The sequence below is a fragment of the Mirounga angustirostris genome, unplaced genomic scaffold (genome assembly GCF_029215605.1).
Source record: "Mirounga angustirostris isolate CCGP_5_RB_7025 unplaced genomic scaffold, mMirAng1.0.hap1 SCAF_5, whole genome shotgun sequence".
In the NCBI taxonomy this organism is placed as follows: domain Eukaryota; kingdom Metazoa; phylum Chordata; class Mammalia; order Carnivora; family Phocidae; genus Mirounga; species Mirounga angustirostris.
In genome coordinates this window covers 13,996,053-14,001,454 of record NW_026991713.1, presented here as the reverse complement: position 1 = coordinate 14,001,454, position 5,402 = coordinate 13,996,053, and the positions used below count along the sequence as shown (strand labels likewise).

The 5,402-nt window shown below is 40.9% G+C and overlaps 1 protein-coding gene across 1 annotated transcript; it reads left to right on the top strand.

The window, feature by feature from the left end:
* The first annotated feature begins 228 nt into the window (after positions 1-228).
* LOC123837797 (cell division cycle-associated protein 3-like) lies at positions 229-1,290 on the top strand. Its single transcript, XM_054505558.2, has one exon. It carries the CDS (start codon positions 292-294, stop codon positions 934-936), a length of 645 nt encoding a protein of 214 aa, XP_054361533.1. The 5' UTR covers positions 229-291; the 3' UTR covers positions 937-1,290.
* The last annotated feature ends 4,112 nt before the right edge of the window (positions 1,291-5,402 follow it).

The window sequence follows — 5,402 nt, the reverse complement described above, 5'->3', positions numbered from 1 at the left end:
TTTAGCATCTCAAACACTCTGCACCTCAATTTCATTCATTCATTCATTTAACCAATCTTTATTAAGCTCTATTTTTTTTAACCAAACACTGTCCAAGGTACTGGGAATATAACATTGAACAAAACAGACATAGTCACTACCTTCATAAAGCAGGTAATCCAGTGAGGAGTAAAGATCATTAAACAAGGAGTTGAGGCTCGAGCTGCTGTGCACCTAAAAGAGGAATCGGGGCTTGGCGTCCCCTCCTCGCCCCGGGCCAGGCCCTGCCCCACCTTATTCTTCCTGGTTGAGATGGGCTCAGCCAAGAGCGCCCTAGTCACTCCGGCGCAGTCTCCGCCACACAATAAGCTTCTGGCCCGAGTGGTGGACTCCCGTTCACCTAGTGCCGGCATCCTGTGCACTCCCATCCAGGTGGAGAGCTCTCCGCAGCCAAACCTACCAGCAGGGGAGCAGCTGGAGGGTCCCAATCAGTCCCAAGACTCAGATCCCCGCTCTCCTACCCTTGGCATTGCACAGATACCTATGAAGACCAGCAGCGGAGAACCCCCAAGCCCACTGGTGAAACAGCTGAGTGAAGTATTTGAGACTGAAGCCCCCAAATTGAATCTGCTCCCAGAGCCTGTTCTGCCCTTAGAGGCAACTTCATCTTCTGAATTGGACTTGCCTCTGGGCACCCAGTTTTCTCTTGAGGACCAGATGCCACCCTGGAGCCAGACTGAGCTCCCCTCCAAGCAGGTGTTCTCCAAGGAGGAAGCAGGACAAACCTCAGAAACCCCCATGGCCAGCCAGGGCTCGGACAAGCCCTTGAGAGACCCTGAGACTCCCCGATCTTCAGGTTCTAAGCACAATAGACAGGAAGCAAATGGCAAGGTACTAGGGAGATCTCCCCTCACAATCCTACAGGATGACAACTCCCCCGGAACTCTGACACCATGACAGGGTAAGCGGCCTTCTCCCCTGAGTGGCAATGCTAGGGAGCTAAAGGAAGGGGCCATTCTGGGAACTGGACGACTTCTGAAAACTGGAGGCCGAGTGTGGGAGCAGGGCCAGGACCAGGACAAGGAAAATCAGCACTTTCCAAACTTGGTGGAGAACTAGGCCAACTATGGCCCCAGCACTGGCTTCACTGGGGGTCTAGTGATGTTGCGTCCCCTCAACCCCATCTTTCCCTGGGAGACTGGAAAGGCTTGTTGTCTTCAACTACCCCCCCCAAACTCCTAGCTTGGGGACTGAGCGCTTTCTTGGGCTCTCTTTGTGTCTCCTGTGTTTCTTGTACATTAAAGAAAGGGGTTTAAAAAAAAAAAAAGATCATTAAACAAGTGTTAGCAAAAAATTGAGACAAGCACCAGGAGATGGAAATTACAGGATTAAATGGGAGCATGGAACAGAATCATCGAACCTTGTTTTGGGACTGGGGTTAGATTTCCCCTGAGAAGTAACATTTAATGTAAGCCATTAAGAATATACAGCAGTTTGCCAGGTGAGGAACATCTAGAACCAAGCTTATGTGGTTACCAGGAAGATTAAACTGGATAAAATAATTTAGAAAAATGTTATCCTCATGCTTTCATGTACCCCTATGGATTCAACTCTTTTAGACTCTACTATCATTTATGGAGCTGCTCTGTGCTCTCTGCTGGCTTCCCATATCTTATCTAATTTATTTATGACAACCTCATGAAGATGACTCAAAGTGCTGTCATCTTTTAAATAAAGTGACAAGAACTATCCCATTTTGGATGACATTATGCAGAGTGCAATGGGAAAACACAAAGAGAATGAAATACCTTTGCTAATAGTATATTATGAAATGATAAGCCATTATGATTACCATTACTTTCTTACATATTTGTGTCTGGACACAATGACTAATGTAGCTTGCAGTTTCATTAATATTCTAGATGCTGAACTGTTGCTCTTGAATTTGTGGTCCTGCAAGTATTTTCTTTTTTGTTCTTACAAGAATTCTGTCCATTTAGGTCTCCTTCCCATCTGCACTTATGCAACTGATTTTTGGAAATTAAATAGACACATTTCATGTTACCCTACAAATTTTTACTTAGTTGACTTGGACACTTTATTCTAGTCTGTCAGGATAATCTTGAGTTCTGCTTTTGTCATTCACGTTAGCTCTTTTTCATTAGATTTGATCTTTTCCCTTCTGAGGTGTGAGATTCATCAACTAAAGTAATAGCCCTACTTTATTTCCTTTGCTTCTGCTGACTCCAGGTTGAGCAAACTGGAGTCACTGCTAGCTCTCCTCTGTCCCAAGCTCCTATGAAGATATAGGCTGAAGCAAGATTCAATAAGCTTCTCCCATCCCTTCTCATTGGTGAGGTTGATTATTAAATCTTACTCTCACACTCTGGGATTTGATGGCCCATTCATACCTTTTGGGTACTTCCTTTTGCTCCTGATTATGTGGGCATCCTTAAGATGACATGCAGACCATGCCCCTTTCATAGGACATCACATTCCATATCCTGACCTCCCTACCCCCTCACCCTATCACTTCCCTATCTGTGTGCTAAGAGTATACTCCCCACCCCAAATACTTAATGCTTTGCAAGTGGTTTGGCAGAGGGGGACATAAAAGCAAGGAAATAATTTTGTTCACGTATTTGACATGAATTATAATTACTTACGCTTTTTATAGAAATCTCATTGTTTCTTAAAATCATTGCATTCATTAAAAATTTTATGCATGCCACACATGGGTGTAGTATAATACTTTGCATCATTTACATCATCAGTGTGCTTGTTTCCACTTATTAAAGCTTCATTTTTCAATATTACTCTACTGTGTTACCTTATGTTCCAAAATGTTCTTTAAAAAATGTATCATTGCCTCCAAGTAGTTCTTTGAAACACAAAAGTCATGAAAATAGTAATGATATTATAAATGTAAACTGTGGAAAGATCTCCATACAATGCAGAGTGAAGAGAAATTTAAAATAATATTACAAATTATGGAAAGGTCTTCATATAACATAGAATGCTGAGTAAATCTCCAGCCCAAAACATGGAAACATAAAATGTAATAATACATATCTGAAAATGTATTTTATTGGACTTGCAATCCCATTTGCTTCTGCTGCCCCAGGAACTGTCAGTTTTAAATCCTTGCAAATACTGATAGATAGCCAAAGAAATGCACCATTTTCAAATAAAATAGGAACCTCTTTGGTAATCCAGTCACTTTTTCCCCTGTCCTTGCACCAAATAGCACTTGCTAGTATGATTTAAGTGAATTGTATATCCAAATGTAGAAGAGAGTCCAAAACTCCAGAGGCATTATTCAAAATATATACAGATCACACCATTGCTGAAAAACCTGTTAAGCTAGTCAAAAAGGTAATGAAAACTGCAAATTCCTTAATCCAATAACTTTTGGATACTACATACTATCAATGGTAAAAAAAAAAAAATGTGAAGAGAAACTATGAGGTGTGAATTTCTAGCACAGAGTTTGCTTTACATGTAGATCAAACCACTGGTTTGCAGAGTATAAATCAACTCCTTGAATACGTGCAGGCGTATCTGACAGAGCCGTGTTCAACAGCTCATTATCACTGAAAGCCTGTGCCATAAGCAGACTTTTTTCATTTAAGAGAAAATTATTTGGGGGCGCCTGGGTAGCTCAGTCGTTAAGCGTCTGCCTTCGGCTCAGGTCATGGTCTCAGGGTCCTGAGATCGAGCCCCGCGTCAGGCTCCCTGCTCCATGGGAAGCCTGCTTCTCCCTCTCCCACTCCCCCCTGCTTGTGTTCCCTCTCTCGCTGTGTCTCTCTCTGTCAAATAAATAGATGGAATCTTAAAAAAAAAAAAAGAGAGAAAATGATTTTGTGAGCCAAGAGGAGGACAGTACAAATACACTGGGACCCTTACCAACAGTGCACATATATTTTCTTGAATATTTTATTCAAAGAGACTAATCAGTAGCCAACAGTATGCCTCTCAATTTTGATCCAAGGTTGAAAATACCAGGGAAATTTTTACTGTGACTGAATCATAGCCAGTATATGTACATCTTTTCACTGCGACGTGTTGAGCAATGGTTAGTGAATACAAAACTCTATTTTTTTTTATACTGACACATAGTGGTTGATAAAAAACAAAAATTGATTTTTTAAAGTTAGGAATAAAAGAACATTTCTTTGTAACTTGATTGTTTCAATTACTTAGAATGAACTAATATACTTCAAAATTGGAGTCAGTATCTTGAATAAAATGAATCTATCATTTCAGAGCTAAAGGATTATAATTTCAAATGTTTAGGACACAATATTAGAATTTCTTAAGAAGAACAAACTGTGAGGAAATCTTTCAATCATGATGGCTAATAATTTTCTTCTACTGTCAGAGAAAGAAACTGATGATTTATTATTGATAATGTTTGAAAAATCACATCCTGATGCTGCCACAAACCATTTAGAAATATATTCCAGAGACACATTCAACCAAAGAACGAATTGGTATTCATCTTTCCAGTTGAAAGATAAAACTTTGTTTATGGTGTATTTATGTCTAATGGAACATGAAAAGCAATCTTTAGTGATAAATCTATTCTTTCTGAGTCAATGTTTTATTTGAATATCCAGAATTATCCAAATATCCTTATAATTGTGAATTGGAATCTTCCAATTTAGAAGGAATAAAGAGTAGGAAATATGGTTGTGGGATCTGGGACGTGTCTCAAGCTACTAATTATCAAGCTGGATATGAGATAAAAATTGGTGTTCTGTTTGCAACAAATGAAGTGCTCTGCAAATGCTGAGAAATTGCGGCTCGTGCTAGCAATTCTGATCAAGTTCAGAAAGCCTCCCACCCCCAAATCAGGGAATTACCCTGAATCACAGACTGCTGACTAAGTGAGTATCAGTCCTCAGTTTTGCCATTTCTTTTTCCCCAAGATTGGAACCTCATCATTGATTTTTGACCCATGACTCAATCTACTGTTGCTCACTACCTGGAACCTTGATAACCCTACTTCCCTTACCGTGTTGAATATCCTAGAGCCAACTGCTTGAATTTTGGCAGTAAGAGGGACTACTGTGTTCCTTTGAATATGAATGTCTTGTGTGCTCCTTCTGGAGCTCATTAAAAAAGACATTCTTCTTTTCTCTTTCACTGCTGATGGTCCTTCCATGTGGAGGTAGCTCAGCTAGTAAAAGACACCTGGCCTTAACTACCCTCCCTTATCAGATCCATGAGTTCTGAAGGAGAAAGTGGGCATGAGTGAGCCAGTGCCTTCCTCCTGTTTCCCCTTGGGATAATGCCAAACATGGAATAGGAGCTGCTGTCACTTGGCAACCTGGCCAATGTCCATCAACCCCTGTTGACAAGGTGGATGGACCTGTCTATCCTAGGGCCCAGTATCAGGGATCAGCTGGCCTGCAGATGTG

Excerpts from the sequence above, each read along its gene's own strand:
- LOC123837797 (XM_054505558.2), top strand. The coding sequence starts at position 292 with ATGGGCTCAGCCAAGAGCGCCCTAGTCACTCCGGCGCAGTCTCCGCCA.